The following is a 19,514-nucleotide window of genomic DNA, read 5'->3' on the forward strand; positions in this document are numbered from 1 at the left end:
TCTAACGAGAAGCAGTGTTAGAGGTGTGGGGAACAGGTCTTGCAATGTTCCTACCAAAAAAGAGAACAACCACAGCTGTAACCAGAGGGAATAGTTACAGCAGATGCCACCTTCGGTGCCAGCATAAGAAATCATCACCCTCTCAAGGAGTGGATGGCTTCTCCACTGGGCTTGGACGGCCACACTGTACAGGTCCATAACACTCTGAAGAGTGATTTTATCTCAGATAGGCCTAGATCATGAGTGTAGAGACATTTTCAGATTCGCAGGCTAAGGTTAGTTGCATGCTAGTCTCAGAGCCTGACCTACACAAAACTTAGGATTTCATGCAGTAATTGTTGCAGCAGATGGTAAAGCAGCTCCCTCAGCTATAATAATTACATTAATTTACCTTGAATTTTGTCTGATAATTTAGAATCTCTGTGCTCATTTGAAATTTTATTGCAGACAGCTCTTCTTGGCTGGTCTCTTGGAAACTCTGTGCCTGTTTCTTTACTGTCTCCAGCTGCAATTGCAGATTTGGGACAGCTGCGGCACATATTTGAGCCTCCTCTAATTTCTCTTGCAAGCTCTTGTTCTCTTCTTTGAGATTAGAGATGTCAAGCTTCAGCTTCTTCTGTTGCTCTGCCGCCTGTTCTTCCAGTTCTTTGAGCCTTTCTCTGGCCTGGGCTAACTGCTCTTCTGCATCCATCTTTTCAGAGGACAAGCCACAAATCTGAATACCAAGTTCAGCCATATCTGTGTTGGTCCTGTGGAGGAGATCTTTGTTTTCTTCGTTTTCCATTCTAGCATTTTCCAAGTACTGCTTAACCTTGGATAGCTCTTCCTTCAAGTTCAGCAAATTATTTTCCAGCTCAGTTTTTTGATGGGCTGTTGTCTCCTGCTCTTTTTTCAGCACTTCTTCCCTTTCTTTACATTGTAGCAGTTCTTGCACATGGTTTCTGTTGAGACACTCACTGTGCTCTTTCAGCTGCTGAACAAGCTCCTTCTGCTCACTCAAGGCAGTCACAGCGACTGCCAGCTCACCTCTCATCCTCTCCCTCTCATCAGTGGCCTGCTGAAGTTTGACTCGCAGGTCTAGGACTTCTGCTTGCAGCCTTGACACTTCACCTCGGTTGACCTCCAACTGCTCTTCGCTCATGGTCAGTCTGAAGGCCAGCTCTTTTGCCTCCTTCTCCAGGGAAGCTGCCTGCTGTAGTTGCTGTTTTTCCACTGATTCTTTTTCTGATGTGAGGGATTCTATAAGCTTTGTCTGATGAAGGCATGTCTTTTCAACACTGAGCTTTTCTGCCTCAAGAGTCTCTGCTTTCTTTCTGTGTCTTTCAGCTTCTGCTCTCAGCTGCTCACACTGGTTCTCCAAGCCTTGCAGTTCTACTTCCTTCTCTGTGACCTGTGACTGGAGACACTCTTTGCTTTCCTTCAAGGTGCCCAAGCTTTTTTCCATTTCTAAACTATGCTGTTTGGCACTCTTTAGCTGTCCTTCAAGTGAGGCATAAGATTCCTTGGTGGTCTCCTCTCTTTGCCTTAGTTCTTCATATTCTGAGTGCAGAGCCTCCAACCTCTCCTCCAGAATTTGGCTTTGCCTCCTAGCATTCTGCAAGTCTTCATCCAGCTGTTTGTTCTCGCCCCGGAGCTTTCTTTCTTTTTCATCAACTGACACCAGGGCATCATCTATCTCACTCTGAAGTTGCTTCTCAGAGGCTCTCAGCCTGGCTACCTCAGCTTCCAGGGAAGCTTTAGAAGCTTCCAGATTTTTCAGCTTCGCTTCCATCTTGTTCTTGGACTGCTGCAAATTCATATTCTCTGCTTTCAGCTTCCTGCTCTCCTCATCCAATTCGGTCACTGCAGAGTTTTGCTGCTCCATCTGCTCCTCCAGCTCCTTGACTTTCTGCCCAAGATGCTCTTTCTCAGACATGAGTTTGCGGTTTTGCTCCTCAAGGCTACACACAGTCTGACTCACCTTTGTTAAGTGACCCTCCTGTAGTGCAAGTTGCTCTGCTTGTGACTGGGATTCCTGCTTCAGTGCTCCTTCCCTCCTACCATATTCCTCCTCAAGTTTCTCTTTTTCTTTCCTGGCTTCCTCAAGACTTTTTTCCAGTGACCCCACCTGAGCCAGCGACCCCATTACCTGGGTCTGGAGCTCAGCCATCTCCTTTCCTTTCAGAGTCAGGGCCTCCTGAAGTGCATCCTTTTCCTTTGTCATAGTTTCCAGGCTCCCAATCAGCTTTTCACTTTCTTCTCTGGAGTCAGCAGTGAGGCGATTGTATCTGGATTCCAGTTCCTTCTGTGCCTGTTCTTTCAGCCGCAGCTCCTCCTTTGCTGCTTTCAGCTGAGACGCACGTTCATCATTGAGTCTTTGCATATCTGCCTTTTCCTTTTCCATCTCCTGAAGCTTCTCTAACAGTGCATGTATTTGTAGGGCAGAGTCACACTGGGCTGTGGCTTGCTGCCCCTTTTCGTCCAAGGCAGCATCAACTTTCGCAAGGAGGCTGAGATTCTTCTGTTCTGCAGAACTCAGCTTGGCTTTGAGCTCATCGATGCAAAGATTATTCACAGCAATCAAAGCCCTCGAGGTCTCCAGCTCCTGATTTGAAACCTGCAATTTTGAGGCACAGTCTTCCTTGCTGGTCAACAGCTGCTCCACTTTTGTTGAATATTCTTTCTGCTGCTCCACTGCATTTAATTCCAATGACTGTAGGCACTTCTGCAGGTCATGGACAGTGCTCTGAGTGGAGTGTGAGACCTCACACTGCTTCTGTAACTCTGTGATCATCTTTGTCAGCCGGGAGTTCTCCTCACTGTAGTTATTGCTCTTCTCCTTTTCTACCTGTACTTGCTCTTTTTGAAGGCTGACAGCTGCCTGGAGCTCCTGGTTTTCCATTTCTAGCTGGTGAATACGATCTTGAAGTTCCCTCTGCCTCAGCTCAGCCTGGTCAAGTTCTAAACGCATCTCTTCATAGCCCTCAAGGTGTTCAACATTCAGTGAGCTATTTACATCAGGGCTGGAGGGAAACTCTTGGGCCTAAATGAACAGAGGGGGAAAACCAGAACGTTTAAGTAGTATTAAACATGTACATAAATGCAAGTTCAGATTCTTAACACACAGTGACATTCTACGTTGTGTTCACAGCACTGCAAGATATCTACTTACAGGAAATGGGACTTGTTTTCCCAAAAGATAGATGAAAGCATACCTATCTGCAGGTAGTCTTCTGAATATATTTTTTTTCCTTTACAATATTTGCACATTCAGTTGATTCAGCTACCAGACAATTCTCTTTACTTTTAATTAAGAACCCTTTTTTGTAGTTTAGCATTATAAGAGTCACAACCATGATAAAACCACCAAGTTCTCTGGAACTATGCCAACTAAAGATCTACCACGCCACATAAATACTTATTTGCAATCTGCTCACCTGCAAATAGTTGCTCACTAAACTGCTCATGCTGGAACTGCGACTTGGAGGCTTCCATAAATATGCTGAAGATCCAAGCGAGGACAGTGTCCTTCTGTTGATCACACAGAGAACCAATATATAACTCTGAGCACATATATACAGGTCTTTCCACTTGTATATGTAAGATTTATCTACTAGTATCTACCACATGCAAAAAGACATAACTGCACCTGCTGCCTTGGCCAACAACCACTGAAGTTGATGAAAAATAAAATAGGGATATCGAAGGCACCTATAAAAGATTATGGGGCTGGTAGCTATGACTTCCCACATCCACAAGAACCAGTGCAGTCTTACTCTAGGGAATTGTATTGCTGTGTGGCAGCAGCTCAACCAGGTGGTGGCAGCAAGTGGCCCTAGAAAATTCTCATTGATACAAATGGATCTGGACCAGACCTAGTAGTTTTTGTTATTTCCCAAGTCTACTGGGATCACCATTGCTGCAAGTGAAGCACACTGCTAGCCTGTCCACCCACTGTATGTCTCAGTTCTTAAAACAGAAGCCAAGAACATTTCTTCTTGTGCCTGTATAGATGAGAATAGCTTGGGATTTGGGCCTAAACTGCTGTTACTGAAAGTACTGTATTATGGAGCATCAGCTCTGATTGCTGGGACATAGGATACTAGAAGGAAAAACAGGCCAATTTGTTCATAGAATAATTAAATGGAAAAGTATATACCTGCTCTAACACAAGTATTCCTACCTTCAAAAGCATAAACTTTTACAGGGTCTTTAACAGGCAAGTGGTTTATGGCCCTGTTAATACAAAATGACAAAGTGGTTCTATCTTACCTGGCAAATGCTGGCCAAGCAGCATCTAAATCATAGCCTCTTGATGCCAAGTCAAACTGAACATCAGTGAGCTCATAGAGCTGACCCACAATGTCAGAACTCATTTTGGAATTCAGAAATGGACTTCTTGCATAGTACCAGTCACTTGAAAACAAACAAACAAAAAACAATTAATACTTATTCATAAGCAAAAGAGAAGAAGCAGTTTCTCTTGCAAAAAAACTCAACAACATCATTATTTACTCCACCCCAGAAAAATTAGGATACACTATTCTAAACACAAACTGAAAGCAACTAGACCCACCAAACTACATCCCATCCCTTTGATGTAAAAAAAATTAAACAACTTTAATTAATTCCACATAAATATCTTCAGAGGAGCCCCTGCACAGAAGACTTTTTCCTCTAGTGCTTGGGCAAATCACTGACAATACAATATATTTGCTATACATGGGAAAATCACACAGTAAATACCTAAAGCACTCACTTAGTACATCAAAAATGAGGGACAGAAAGCAGCATCCAGAGCTAAATACACTGTGAAAATAGTTGGCTTATTCTAAATGCCCTAGCGGTGTCCCTCCAAACAACTACAAGCTACCTTTGGTGTTCCCTGGCCAGGGGCAAGTTGTTCCTCTGTATGACAATCCAGAGGCATATGGAAATGCTTTCTAGGGCTTTGTGCAACATATCCAAATTAATCCTCCCTCATGATGTGCAGCTGATCAAACACAGGATCTTCCATACTTATGAAAACATGACCTTTGAGATCAACACACGGAAGCACCAATACCACCCATTCCACACACATTTACCTGTAATAACTTTCAATCTTTACAAGCCCAAGATAGATATGAACCAGTGACCTAGGCCAGAAGGTCTATTATCCTTCATATCCTATTACCAGCTCTCTAAGCCACCCATTTGGAAGGGATTCAACTTCTTTCAATAGCTACTAGGTGATGTTGCTAGATCACACTGAGCAAACACCCATTAGTTAACAAGGTACTTTGCTATTCACCTGGTCACCTTGGTGTTCATAAAACATTGCTGCAAGGTGTCTGCTAGTCTTTGGTGAACCAGGGAGTAACGAAGAAATGCTCTTCCTTTTCCAAGAGATGTTCTTAGCTGGAAGGGAGAAACCACAAGAAAAGAAAATTCTAAATACCATTTGTAATCATGTAGAAACATAGCCAGAACAGTCTACACAGCGCCATAAAAAAACCCTCACAGTAAGCCACTGTAAAGGAAAAAGTTGTCAAGGAAAGCAGGAAGAACTGCCACTGAGAGACACCTTCTCCCAAGTCTGTCATTGGGTGGAATCTTTTTTGAAGGATAAATTTCTTTCTACAGCTGGCTGTTGTCCACTTTATAATACTAAAAAAGGCACCACAGGACCAAGGAATCATAGAATATACGGAGTACCTGAGTACAGACTATGCTAAGGACAATTCCCAATATAAGCCAAAACCTCAACATGCCCAGCAAAGCCAGAAGTGACTGCTGAATGATGCTTAAGATGTTTATGGCCACAGCTGGAAGAGCTTTAGGAAAGGTCTAGTCACAGAACAAAAATGTATACATATACAAATATACATCCCCATGGACACAGTAACCCCAGATGATGCAAAAAGCCTTTCTTAATACTTAGCCATTAAGTATTCTTACTTCAGACCAAGAGCAGCTGCATGACTGAAACTGATGGATCTCTTTAGGAAGACAGCTGTTAAGTCAACATAAGCAGAATCACAAAACTCAGCACTGAATTTTGTTATAGCTATTGACTTCGGGGATTGATATTTTGTTTTGTCTTTTACATCTGAACCATTTTCTGTCCTGCAAAATAGTGAAACTCTGAATAGTAGTGTTTCACTTTTTCTTTCCATCAAAATCAGTAATCAATTTAGGAAAGGAAATGGAACGTGATGAAAGAATTTCTCACCAAACTGCTCATCCAACTAACAAAGCAAATAAATTCTTTATCTAAAATAGAAGACAAGACAAATATTAGATGGGTTGAGGCACAAGTTGGTAGGTTACTGTAAACTTTGCTTGAAAAGTTAGTGTAAAAGAAGGCTCAAAGGCCACACAAGCTTTCTCTCCTGCTGATCAATATTCCACTGTGGTGAAGTAACAGCAATACCTAAAACTCTCAACTTCCATGTTTTTGCTGTTACTGGGCTTATGCTCTGAAGTAAGACACAGGTTCCTCATTTAGCTCAGTAACCCATTACATACAAAAATGTTCTTTATAAAAGGAACATAAATGAAATGTGGAGTAAAGAAAGCAACAGTTTTTACTGCTTTTTGTTTTGAATTCTATAGGACACAAAATACAAAAAACATGGTCCCCAAACACTAAATACCCCAGAAACAGCAAATTTAATTTACCAACAGGTTTTCACCTTCATTCACCCTGGAGATGTCTGAAGATTTCTTCAGGGAGATGCTATACCCACCCTGTGCACAGAAGCTTACAAGAGTTTTTCCTAACTAGGCACATTTAGTGAATACGTTAAGAACTGTCCAAAAAAAACCCCACTGGAAGCCACAGAATTAATCCTATCCTTACTCCCACTGGTTTATCAATTTAAATTGCAATGCCTTTTTTAAGCATGGAGATACCAGAACAAATGTACATGATAAGGACTAGAGGAAAATGTATATGCAGCTACAAATAGCCAAAGACTATTTGGCTAGGAAGCGAAACCATGCCACTGCCCGCTAGAGCCCTACTAGCAATCAGGGAGGCAGGCAGTATCTGGCTTTGGAAGTGTTTCCATTTAGACAGCAAACACTGTAGCTAAGGTGCAATGTATGGTTGTCAAGATTTGGAAAGATGTGTATTCAGTGTAATCACTTTTCGAAAGGAAAAGGAGAATGATCAGAACTCCCTGCTCACCTACTGCCACAAAGAATAAAGCCCTCTGTAATTAACAGATAACAGTTTCCAGGGTATTCCATTTGCCTCCTTGCTCCACCTCTCTAGCCTATCATGCACCCTAATATTAGAAGTACTAAAGGCAGAGCAGAAGGGGAGGCATTATGCTGTTAAATGTTTGATCATTCTTAAAATTAACTGCCATTGCTTTTTCCTTTCTGTTCACTTCCACCTTTGAAAGTCAAAGTCTTGTTCCATGAGCAAATAAATGACATTTGGAAACCTTTGTGTTCTATCCAGTCAGGTTCAAAGATTGGCTGATGATTTCTACCTGTAATTAAGGGAAATTACAAACATATTTTTGTGTCATGGACCCAAGTCTGCCAGCTCAGTTATCTGAAATGGCTGATTGATTCTTTTTTAAGTGTTCATATTCCTAAAGCACAAGTTAATAAAGTTAAAAGAAGTTTTCCACAAGCTAAATTCTATAGTTGCACATAATTTGAAATAGAAACTATCCTACTTCCAAACAATAACTTCTGATACCGTGCTAACAATCAAGCAGCCAGAGGTACTGAAGGAGGAAAAAGCAAAGTCTTTACGTGTGGTAATATGCAGGTGATACCACAGGCAACAGACTGTTAAAGACTGCAGCACAACCACCTTTGCAGAGAAATCAGATTGGCTACTGCTACTGAGAATTTAGGGGTCACTATCTATAGTCAGAGGATCTTTCCTGCTGCAGCAGTTACTGTCCTTACTTTGCCAGTCTTCCTGGAAGTAATGGGAAATTCAAATCAAATTTCCATGTCTCTCCCCTCTTTTCCTTCCCAGTGGTAAAACAAACTGGAACCCTTCCTTGGATTGTTCACCTTGGAACAGCAAAATTTAATACTGTTGAAGTTGCAGGGAGAAGAAAGCAAGGTAGAGAACTCAGGGCCTGCCTCTGCTACAGTATGATGGTTCTTTTCCAGATGGATCAAAACAACATTATCTAGAGCTGCTAATAGGGAAATGTGCTGTAAATAGTAACTTGCCAATACAAGTTAGCCCTGCTCCCAGATAATGGCACCGAGCATCACGACAATGCTGGCTGGCACCACCACACCACCGCCTCTTCTACCACAAGGAAAATCTTCAAACAGTTCTAAGGACTCAGACAGGATCAACACAGAAAGCTTCTCACAGTATTTATTCCACCCACTTATTGAGCTGAAGACATAACATGGCTTTTACAAGATTAAGCTTTTATTACTGTATATAACAGAAACAAGGCTTTTTGTGCTGTTCATAAGAGCTTAACCCAGGTAATAAAGACAACCATTCCAAGTCATTTCATCATGCTATTTCACACAGAGAAATAAAGTTGAGACAGAAGATGAAATTGCTGCTCTCAGTCAGTCCTCCTCAACTCTACAGACCAGTTGAAAAGGTCTTAAGAAATGTCAAATACAGTGAACCTTTCATCTTAGAGCCAAGTCCTGCTGTAAGCTGTGCTAAAGATGGCAGGCTCTGCCCTTGACTTAATTTTTCACTTCTTTTTAGAGAAAATGGTACTAAGTTTATGAAAAGGCAGGGCACAACCAAACAGGTCCATTCACTTGTTTTAAGTGGCCTTCGAAACAGGAGTCAAGCTATCTAATCCTACATAATTTAATGCTCTAGTAAAAAAGGTAACCTTGCATTTTTATACTTTACATGAGAATTAACAAATAAAAATCCCCTATTTTTTTTGCTATATGTTAAAAGCAGTGGAGTTTTTTGGTTTGTTTCTAATGCTCTCTAAAAAGACCTACCAAAGCATAAACCACATATTACAATACTTAGCTGATATACTTACTTCTGTAATAGACTTGACAAAGCGGATTCCATCATTAGCTCCTTTGATTTTTGCCAGACAGTCACAGAAATAATCCCAGTAGTCTTTTCTGTTGCCCAGCAATGTGCTTTTTTCTTTCTGGTCAAACTTAAACGAGGAAAACAAAATGCAATGAGCAAAACTTAACTATAAATATATTTATATATAGCTACTTGGAATTCTGTTCCTCTCCCAGTAATATGAGCTTTCATGACTCCTCTTAGCTTTAGCCAGTGTATTCACAAAGGAAGGAGACATTGCATTGTGCTGATGCAATCCAGCAGTTACAAAAGCTACTTTACAGACAGTAACAGATAAAAATGTTTTGAGTCTCTTTAAAATACAGCTATCCTTTCAAAACTGCCAAAACAAAGATTTACAACAGATTCGGCAGCTGTTCAAGAGCAACGAACTAACAACCAGTTGCAGCTTGGGCCACTCAAATCCCAAAGGATTCTTCAGCTTCTGCTGAAGTCTCTGCAACCCAATTAAAACTCCCTTGCCTAGATTAAAGCTAGATTAGCATGTCTTTGTTGCAATCAGTGACACGATTACAGTATATGTGGACAAGACACTATGCAAACTGAATTTCAGTTTGCCCAGCAATGTTCTCTTTTACTCAGATTTTGAGGATGGGGAAAAAAAATAGCACTCCAGATTAAAAATCAGCATTTTGCATTAAGACTTCCATACAATAAAAAAGAATTTCTGAAGTGAAATTGCCAAAAATTCTGTAAATTACTCACACTACTATATTTGCACCATGAACAGCTCACTAGTATTTATTTTGCATAAAAATGTTGTCAAGAACTCATTACCACAGTTTTTCCAGGATAACTTAGCAGGATATATCTCTAAAATCAAGCTCAGATCTTTCAGGTCCATGAAGAAATGCCTTACATTCTTCAATCAAACTGCCAGTTCTTCCTTTTGATTACATTTATTTTCATTTGAAATAAGTACAATAAGCAGCATGCATTTCAGTCCACTTACCAGACACACACACAAAAAAATAAAAAGAGACTCAGTTGGACATTTATGATTACTTGAGTTAAACCCCACATATTGAACAGGCAGTAAGAGAAAACAAGGCTGAGCTTTGCTGGTGGATTACAAATGACACACATCATTTTCTACCTGCAGAAGGTACTCAAGCTTGTAGGAGAATTTTTGCAAGTTGCCACTGTCATCTGTGATCGGTTCCCCTCCTTCTTTAAATTCTTTACTTAACTCAGTCACAGCATCTGTGAAACAAGACACCAAAATAGTTAACTAATGCAAATGATATATAGCACTAAATCCATAAACAACTAAATAAATGGTTTCTTCATGGATATTTTGCATGTGTATTCAGTTTTTTTTAGTTGAAATGTCTTAATGACAGGGGAAAAAAATTACTGATATGCTTGCAATTTAAGATCACCTGTAATAAAACTAGAGCTCAAGCTATGTCAACCTGCTGTGTGGACTATTTCTCCTTCTTAAAAGGACACTTAGCACTTCTGACACATAGCAAAAACTGGTAACAGACAATTGCTAACTGCTACCTCAGCAGAGGAAAGAGAAATAACTTTTTGCTGTTTCATGTGCACATTAAGGTATTGCCACAGAACAAACAGAATTCTGATTAGAAAGGACAAAGCATGTAATCTGCTAAAGGGGATCAGTAACACGAGAACAGTCATTCGGTCAGCACATTTATCTTCTCCATGCTTTATTCAGGAAGGTTCAGCTTGTGCTGGTTACAAACACAAACGGGGAAAATAATTTACATAAAAAAAGCATACAGCAACTTCTCTTCCCTCAAATGTACAGCCGTAGTGGGTGAGGAAAACTCAAGTCAAAACAAACTCTGTTGTCCTCCTGGACACCCCAACAGGTGTACTTCTCAGCATCAGAAATTACTGACTTTGAATTTGCTTTCCACTTGGGTTTTGTACTTAATTCAGGTGACTGAGTGAGCCTCAGCTCCCAGTCTGACTCGATCGCCTTTGCAAATTAAAATCTCTTCTTGTTAGCAGGTACATAGATCTCATTTTTTTATATTGTGGGAAGATCAAGGTTCCCAGTTTCGGTGCATATACTTTATATTTAATAAAAATTTAAAGGAAAAATATCCGGATCTTTGTATAAGCAGCTGGTTTGGACAGAGAGCAGGCAAACTGTTAAGAATCTGCTGCCAATTCTGCCTGCAACAGAACTGTTGAAAATTAGGTTGGTTACTTCTAGTGGAGGATAAGTTAGGTTCCACTGCAGCAAGAACAGCAGGTTCAATTCGCCAGCACTCTTCCTCTGGATCTCTCTTCCTAGTTTGGTTTGGCCTCCTGGTTTTTTTCCCTTCCCACATTAGCAGCAACTCCACACCAGCTTCCCATCAAGGAAGGGTCTAAAAATCAGGCCTTCTTATCTCAAAGTCCTAGCTCACAATGCACACTCCACAGACACCTTTTTTAAAATTATATTTAAAAATTATTTCTTATCTTGCATGAAAAATATTTCTTATTTCTTATCTTGTATGTTTAAATTTGCAGGATTTAGGAATTTAGGGTCCTGCAGAAGGTACAGCACTTGTTTCACAAAAAAAGTTAGTCACATCACACACCTTGAATTATGTTGCTATAATGGCTGCACGAAAGAGTAACAACTGAAAACACAACTTCTACTCTGTGTTATCTAAAACACAGAGGATGCAGTCCAGCCCACAGAATGCCTCTGCCAGCATGGCACTGTACCTTGCAAGTCTCTGATAATCCGCTGCAGTTGGCTTTCACCACTAGTTGCTGCCATCTCAAAAACAAAAGGAACTCCCCTTCTGGGCTGTTAACCTTTTCATCCATCTAGATAAAAACAGCAGAGTTCATATCCTTGATGACCATTGGGTTGACGTTGGTTATTCTTCTCTGTAACACCTGCAACTGTAAAAATCAAAAATTAAATGAAAGTTTTTATCAGCTCAAATGAGCATCAGAGAGGTGCTTTGGCATTTTAGATCCTGTTTAGTGATGAATTCCAAGGCCAACTCTTTTCCAGGAATCTCCTTTTTTATTTCCTTCTAGATTTCACTTTCCATTTCAGTTATTTCTTCAGTTATATCTTTCAAAACTACTGAGCAAACCTCAGAGAGCGATTTTCTCTTACTGTAGATACAACACAGTCAGTTGTACAGCCCAGCTCAGGTTGGTATTTCATGCAATCCATCTTGTGACCCTGATGGAGGTTCCAATGACATGTGATTTTCCCTCTTCGAAGCCCTCTGCTAGATCTTCCCTACAGGTTGCAGAGTAAAAAGATATGACAACTTTTCCATTTCAGGGAGACTTTCAAGACATAGAGTAGGCAGGGACCAAGGAATCAAAAAATGATGCATTCTTGATTCTCTGGCACTGTAAAGTACTTTTAATGCATAAGAGCTACTAAAAGATGTAGTACTGGAGACTGGTTTTAGCATGAGAAACACCTCTCATCCTGTTCTCAGAACCCACTGTTCCCAACACATGTAAGAGGACACCACTTTATTTTAAGCTCTGTTACAACATCCCTGGCTGGATAAACATACCTTGCACCACCTCCCTTGCTTAGGACAACGACGAGTTATACCTAGCACTCACAGATAATCTTTCTGTAAGTAAAATTAATTAAAAGCCTAAAATGCTTTACTAAAATAGCCATGCCTGGGGATCCAAACTTTCAAACACTAATCTGGGAACAATCATTCAGAAAAAAAAGGCCACACAGAAACTGCATAGGGAACTTACTAAGCATCCTGTTCAAAGGTTGTTCAGAATTCCATCTGCAGTGGTACAGCCAAATTTTCAAGCAAGCACAACACCCAGAGTACTGAATCTTTAGAAAATTTGCTGTTACGTTTCAGTGCTTTTGTTATAATTCAAGATTAACCACGATGAAATTAAGTTTTAATTAAAATCTTACGAATTTTTGAAATCTAATGTGACTAGGTGAAATTATTACATCTCTTTTCTCTTTCTTTTCTTTCACTCCCAAAAGAACTAAATTGGCATGGCGATGTAGGTGTCTGAATTAACCAAAAATGGACCATCCTTCCCTATGTATCATGGTATTGTTACAAAATGATCCTGATGTGATCCCCTATTCTTTTCCATTTGAAGCAAAGCAAACCTTAACAAAGCCACAGAGACAGAAACATGATAAAGAGAAGGCTGAAACTAGGCTTACCAGTGTGTTTCTCTGAATACTTGTCTTTCGTTACCTGCTAGTTTCCATTTCCATATTTTGATGGCAGTTGTTATGTTATGACTCAAGTGTCACATGGGCCATGTGCCGTCCGGTGAAGGGCCTTGGCCACCACAACTGGGTAGCTTCGGGGAGAGAAGGCCAGATGACCTTCTGTGGTGTCAAACACAGTTTTTTACCCTAAATCAACAATATTACATACCCAAGACTCCTACCTTGATTCTACTGAGTGAACATAGGAACTACCACACTTCCGGGCAACTTGCTGAGCTTGGGTACCAGCAAAGAAAAGCAAGAATAACAATCCGACTGAGTCAATGTTTCCTTTTCTAAGCACACACAGTAACATCAGCCAGAGCTGTTCAGTTTGGCAACTGCTACAAAAAGATTAAGTGAGAAGATTGTGCCATGTGGGCAATGCAAGCTAAAAAGTGTGACCAAACCAAATGCTTTTCCTCACACAAAGAAGGAAAAGAGCAAGGACCAAATAAGGGGATCTTGCCTGTCCTTCCCAAAGGCCAGAGCAAGCTCCCATTCAAGACTTCAGAGGCACAAAGAGGCATGCCAGGAAAACAATGACCAGGCCAACAGCAGGCATGTACAGAGAGCCTGGAAGATAAGGTAATTGGGAATTGAGCCCTTATTTTGCAATAACTAGGAGGGAGGAGGATATGGGACATCCTACAGCAGACAGGCACAGCACGGGACTTTGCCAAGTGCTAATTCCCAGCAGGGTGCCCAGTCAGATATTCACTGGAGGAGGACTAAGGCAGTTTAGAGTTTCCCCAGCGCCACTAGCACTGCTTAAATGAGTGTGTTTGCCCAGAAGTCACAACAGCTCAGTGGCACAGCGCAGGGGAAGGCTGTGTTCCCAATGGGTTGATTCTCTTGTGTTGAATGTGCCCAAGACATGCATCTTTATTCCCACTGGGATCTCCTAGGCAGAATGTGAAAATCCTGAACAGAGACCACAAGTCAGCTGGAGGGATGTAGCTGCACAGCCCGCTCCCCTGTCTACTCCCTGTGACCCCTTTTCTCAATACCTGGAGCAAGGTCTCACAGCTCCCCCTTCCTTGCATCAGCTCCCAACCCTGAGACATGCATTTAACCCCTTCTCTTTCCAGAGGTGAAAGGGATCTTTTGACCTGGGCTATTACATAAGGCAAATGTGCTGAAACTTTTTAACTTCTCCTCTGCAAAATGGGGAGAAAGGTACTTCTCCCCTCCATGGTCCTTCCAGAGGTGTTCTTAGAAAACACAGTCCATCTTTCAGAAGGGTGCAGAGCTCCCACTTCCAGTGGCAAAGAAAGTTGGTAACGTACCTTAGCTGGTTTCTCAATGTTTCAAAATAGGAAGAACTTCTGTAAACACCTGATCTAATCCTTCCTGATCACAGAATTCTTTGGAGCACAACCTTGTTCCTCCAGCATTTCCTATCCTATTATGTACGCCTGTAAATATCTGCTATGCGAAAACAGCATGATACATTCGTCAGGCACAAATGACCCGCTGCGGGTCAAAAGCTTTTCAGATGATGCATCGTTGCCTCTTACATAACAACATAACAGCACTGGACTAAGGCTGATGGCATTAACTTGCACAAGAACTGCAGAGCTGCCATGACATCAGTGCAGCTACATTAAAGATGTGGCACAGAGGAGGCAACACATGTCATCAGTCCCTCCTCACACTCTTGGGCTGTGCCTGCTGATCTCTGAAGGTGGTTCCTGCCTCTCTTGCTGGCATAAGTACTAGTGTGGGGGTGACAATCTTCTTTACAGAGGAGGATATCCTGGATATTAAAGAAAGAAGCAGAAAGGAAATAGCCCACGTCCAGGAAAAGAAAAGATTTACCTGAAGGGGAGTGAGACACATATAAAACAGGAAACAAAGTTTAATGGCTGTAATTAAATTGGTTAGTGGAGTAGCTACAATGACCTACTTTTAATCTGATTGCATAAAATTTTCTACATCATGTCTGCATCTCCAGCAGGTACATTTTTTTTTACTTCATTGGTCAATTTTGGCCAACTTTGACAGAAAGTAGTTGTCTTCAAAATATTACACTCCCCCATGTGCAATCAGAACAGTAATTTGGGAGGAAGTCCATGAGCAGAGTGTCCCTTCATTGATAAAAAGGCTGCAGTGAGACCTCTTTTATAGCCTGATATCAGAGAATCCACTCCCCACTCGTGCATTTTCAGCATACTCTAAGAGCAGAGCTCACACTGCAGACTTGGTGTAATTCAACTAAGCAGTAAATCAGATTTACAAGAACTACTCATTGGAAACCAAGATCCACTACTTTGTACTGCTTACAGAAATATTTCCTGTTAACATAACTACTCTGGTCTAGCCATTATAAATAAGGACATTTCATCACATGTCCCTCAACAGTATCATAACACCTTTAAATATTTGGTGCATGCAGACCTATGCCTGTTCTAACATTCCATATGAAACGAAACAGACAAGTGAGGATACTGAGATAAAACTTATGTTTGTGAGTCACAACAACCTTAACTGTGTTATTCCCTTGTGTGGTGTGAACATGATTTGTCCTATAAAAGCAGATACTGACTGATAACAGCAAAGCACACTGTGGAAAAAAACCCCAACCTATCTAGTCATACAGTTGGTTACAAGACACACTAACAAAAGAACACTGAATACAAACCTCACAGCAAAGATGAAGAAAGAACTGGGAAAAGAAAATCCCTAACTCTCAGGGCCGCAACACCACTGATTTAGCTAAATAATTTCATTCCAGTAATTGTCTGGAAAAACTACTTGGTACTTTGTTGTTACAGGAAACAGAGCCCCAGTGGAATTCTTGGCAACTGTGCTGCTAGCTTTTCCCATTTTGCACCATGCAGGTACATAAAGCTGCACATTCATGAAGCTGAAGAACTGTTTGCTGGAAGTAAGAGTCTGAAGTGAGCTGTAAAAAGGACAGAGTGACTCTTCTGTCATAACCACACACACGCTTTTACTGGGCAACCCAAACCTTTGTGCTTTAACACTGCATGCAAAGAAATGTGACTGATATAAACACACGCTGCACTACAATACACAGGACAACTAAAAACAAAAGGCAGGCACAGCCTTAATGTCAGCTAGGGTTTCCATTCTGAGAAGTGAAATTTTCTTGCTAAATTAATCTTCCCCCTGCATTTTCTACACCAACAAACCTTCACATTTCAATGACAAACAAAAACATTTTAAAGGAATGTTTATTTCTTCTAGTACCTCAAGTATAAGACCATGCTGCAAACTCATGCTGGATTTTCCACATGTTGATACGCACAAACCTTGTTTTGAAGTTTATTTTGGCATAGCAGAATAGAGTAACAAGATGAAGTGCATAAAAACAATCATGTATTTCACAAATGCCTCAGAGAGAAGAAGCATTTTATAGTTAAGGATTCTTTATAGTAAAGCTGTTTTTGTGGGAAGGCTCTTGTGCTCTAGGGATATGCATTTTACAGCATAGGTGCACAAACTAACAACATTCATAAAATACTTCTTGTACCCCTAATCTGAAAGAGAGACTGACACAGAAGAACCAGTAAAGTTTTATAAATTTCTTTGTACAATCTTCCCTTTCTATGAACAACTGACCTGCATTCCAGCTCTATTCCTTGTATTTGCAACCTGTTCTTAGAAAAAGATCAAAACTAGGCAACAGACATGACTATACCAGTGGCATGGTAAGAATTCCATGAGACAGAGTTAATTTTTAACCTCATGTGGGCAAAGTTGGCAACCCTAACAATTTTTTTTAATGCTGCACCTACTGAATTGCACCTCCACTCTAAGACCTGGTTTAAAACTCTTTAAAACCTTACACTGAACTTTGCCACACAGGACGAGGGATCAGACTTTGCATCAGAGGAGAGACAGAGACTCCTGTTGAACAACATGAACTCAAACAATCACTTTCTTCAAACAACATCACAGGCTTGTACATATCTCACAAAGACAACCCTGTCTCAGCCCTATCTCATGACCAGAGAAATTCCCTGTTTGAGGAAGCAGTCAGTTTACAAAGAGAAGAGCACTCTTCTGATAACAGGAATTGCACTAGTATCACTTTTAACAAACTCATCTGCCCTTTTTCCTTAGAACACACCAGACCTCGCCCCATGTCAGGAGTTCTACCTTGTTTACTAATATCTATCAATTAACCTAACCATAACTCTCCCAGAGACTTGCTTCTTCTCAGCTGCTCCCATCCTATTTCACTCCCCCTCCAGAAGGTATCCCTCTGCCTGTATGGTGAGCTGAAAAGATAAATTTCATTCAGAAGTTAAAAGGTTTGTCCCCATTTGTGCTCTCATACTCCCAAACCATTCTCCCCATGTCACCGTGTACCCTCCCTGCCACAAAACCTGCTCTTCCACTCCATAACTCGCACAACTATTTACACGTTCTTCAAGCCATACACCTGATGCTCGGGTGCTACTCTGAGGAGCACCCTGTAGACACCTACAGAAATAGAAACAGCGGAGGACTTCCAGCTGCAAAGGAGTGTTGGTGATTCATGACACCCAACTTGCTCATTGTCCAAGCCTGGAGATTTCAAAAACTCTCATGTTTTTCATGGAGAGTTTTCTCCAAAGTTGGTCTCTGAGCTTTGTTAACTCCTTCAGCAAGCTCAGCCTGAGTAAAGCACTTCAGCCACCTCCGAGACTTTGGGATAGGTTAAAAGCAACAACCATTACATCCTGGCTCTTTGGAATGGGACCTTTCCTCAGCAGGATTTTTTACCTTTGTATCTACCACTCCACACAGGCTTTCCAAGACAAAGTTTCAAAGGCACTTGAAAAGGCTTCCTCCAGCTAATGGTTTTGGGAAGTTTGGCAGGTGGGTGTTGAGACTTGCCCACCAGTAGCACTGCACATGTCCAACAGCAGTGGCAGCTCCCTAGGACAACTCCTGGCCTGTATATACTTCCCAGTGAACTAGCAACCTGTAACACTGAAAATTACAGGTTTTGGTCACATGCATGGAGATCAAATAGAGGGCAAGGCAAATGAAAAGCACCCTGAGACAACTCAAACTGACAGGCCACCAAGTGCTTCATGCTGCCCCAGAGCCAACAGAAAGAACTCTTGTTTTCCTTCCTCTGCAGCAGGAAGAACAGAGTATTTCCTCTCCCTCTTTTCTTGTGGGTTTTCTAGTGTAGGGAAATTTCAGAGTTTCAAGCCCCAGAGTTTGGAAGAGAGGCCTGTATGAGACTGCAACTGCTGGGCCGGCTGGGAACAGACAGGCTCGCAGATGACGCAGGCGTGGCATGAGCCCAGTTATTCAGGGATACCCTCATCCAACCGGTTCACTTTCAAAACCTAAACTGGCTTGTAGCAGTAGCAAGAGCTTTCCTGTTCTCATCCTTCTTCCCAGCAAGAAATTAAATGCCATGGTGGACACATTCAGGGGTTAACTGTTTATAAATATCTTTGCTGAGATCACTATACCATGAACAAACACAGAATACTCTGATGGACAAAAATATTAAATCACAGGGAAGGGTATACAAGTCAAGGCCCTGCGCAGCAAGTTTCCCAGCGCTGTACCAAGCACTGAGATCCAGGCACTCTGCAAAAAGGCTCTGCTCCTTCTACCAGCGTTACAAATGTGAAACCATCTTCAGAATACATTTAGGCAAAGTACTTTAAATTAGTACTACTACAGAATTTTTGGACACAAACAGCCACCACTCCCTGGACAAACAGGAATTACTACATGAAAATATGAACTAGACTGGATACAAGCTGCTAAAAAGTTTCCTTGCTTTGGCAAAACCAAACACATAAAAACATAGTAATACAAATAAATAAACAAACCTAGTAATATGTAACAATGAAAGCACTCAGGGCTCTTACAGTTCCCTTCAGTTTAATAATCTCAACAACATCTAAAGAATACTAGAAGAGTTCAGGGTTTATGTGACAAACAGGCAATTGTTAATTTTTAAATGTAATCAACTAAGAAAAACAAATAACAATTTGAGATAAAAAAAAATCAGCACTACTTTTCCTTGAGTGCATCGCATAATTTCCACAATTTTACATAGTTTTCTTTACATCTTTAAGAGTTTTCTCTCCCTAGTTGTTTGTTTAGATTTGGATCACTCACAGAACAAGTCTTAGAGGATCCTGGCCTCCAGGACACTAGGACAAATTCCTATTCCTTTTATGTAACCCTCTAGCAGTGGAGAGAGGGACTGCAAATACAATACACTCACTGTTATCAGATGGTGTACATAAGAGACTCTTTTATACGTGAAAATTAGACTCCATAACGAACTAA

At 41.0% G+C, this 19,514-nt stretch overlaps 1 protein-coding gene across 6 annotated transcripts in view; it reads right to left on the reverse strand.

The window, feature by feature from the left end:
• FYCO1 (FYVE and coiled-coil domain autophagy adaptor 1) overlaps nucleotides 1-19,514 on the reverse strand; it is a 45,857-nt gene that overhangs the window by 24,530 nt on the left and 1,813 nt on the right. For all 6 annotated transcript variants that reach the window (XM_051789242.1, XM_051789243.1, XM_051789241.1 and 3 more), the window contains exons 2-8: nucleotides 11,723-11,905; nucleotides 10,128-10,234; nucleotides 8,973-9,098; nucleotides 5,273-5,379; nucleotides 4,252-4,395; nucleotides 3,417-3,510; nucleotides 392-3,022 (exon numbers count right to left, since the gene is read on the reverse strand). In XM_051789242.1, the coding sequence (XP_051645202.1) occupies nucleotides 392-3,022; nucleotides 3,417-3,510; nucleotides 4,252-4,395; nucleotides 5,273-5,379; nucleotides 8,973-9,098; nucleotides 10,128-10,234; nucleotides 11,723-11,777 (3,264 nt within the window). In that variant the 5' untranslated portion in view covers nucleotides 11,778-11,905. The remainder of the gene's footprint in view (nucleotides 1-391; nucleotides 3,023-3,416; nucleotides 3,511-4,251; nucleotides 4,396-5,272; nucleotides 5,380-8,972; nucleotides 9,099-10,127; nucleotides 10,235-11,722; nucleotides 11,906-19,514) is intronic.

This window comes from Manacus candei, unplaced genomic scaffold (genome assembly GCF_025592945.1).
Source record: "Manacus candei isolate 608988 ecotype Guabito, Panama unplaced genomic scaffold, ASM2559294v1 h1tg000026l, whole genome shotgun sequence".
NCBI lineage: Eukaryota > Metazoa > Chordata > Aves > Passeriformes > Pipridae > Manacus > Manacus candei.